Here is a 629-nt window from a genome sequence, read left to right as displayed (position 1 = left end):
TCTTGTGTGATTGAAATAGGGCCACAATTAATTGGTCAATATTACATTGCCCAAGGAGAAAACAGCGGTTGCAAGAAAAGCTAAATTAAGTACCGATGCCTTTTCTTACTACATCTCTCTTCTAAGGGTAGGTGGAAGGCAGTGGCAGAAACATTTTCATAACAAGCTAACACTGTGTGGTTTTCTTTTGCTTACACTAACCGTGCAGAATGACGAGGCTAGGAGAAAGTTAACGGACAAGGGAGCCTCTCTAGTCTCCAGCTTGAAGTTAAGAGTTTCACGCCTGGAATCGACACTAAAGGATAAGGAAGCTGAGCTTGCAAAGCTTCAAGCCTCAGCCAAAGCAACGGCCTTGAATGAACTGAAGATCGAGGCTGAAACTTATTACCAGGAGGTTAGTGTGAATGTAGAGATTGCCTCCACAAGGATAGCCAAGGCATGTCTGATACAGTACGTGTTTCCTTGGAGTGTGAGTGGCGTCTGTCTGCTAGTATTTTTTGTTCTGCTTTTTTGGTTGTGGTGGTTTCCATAAATTATGACTATTTTTGATTAGTTTAATATTTGCATGCGTGTGTGTAGATCTAAGGAATATATTATTTTGTTCTTGTTATACTAGATATAAATGAAAA

General features: G+C 40.2%; 1 protein-coding gene across 1 annotated transcript in view; it reads left to right on the top strand.

Annotated features, from left to right (window-relative positions):
• The window catches only part of LOC119592459 (serine/arginine repetitive matrix protein 2-like), a gene marked incomplete in the record, with an annotated part of 34461 nt that overhangs the window by 8068 nt on the left and 25764 nt on the right, over positions 1 to 629 (top strand). The window contains 1 exon segment of the mRNA XM_037941282.1: positions 209 to 394. Coding sequence (XP_037797210.1) covers positions 209 to 394 — 186 coding nt within the window.

This window comes from Penaeus monodon, chromosome 30 (assembly GCF_015228065.2).
Source record: "Penaeus monodon isolate SGIC_2016 chromosome 30, NSTDA_Pmon_1, whole genome shotgun sequence".
NCBI classification, from domain to species: Eukaryota; Metazoa; Arthropoda; class Malacostraca; order Decapoda; family Penaeidae; genus Penaeus; species Penaeus monodon.
Note: the sequence above shows the minus strand (reverse complement) of the source record. Positions and strands in the feature narration are given on the sequence as shown.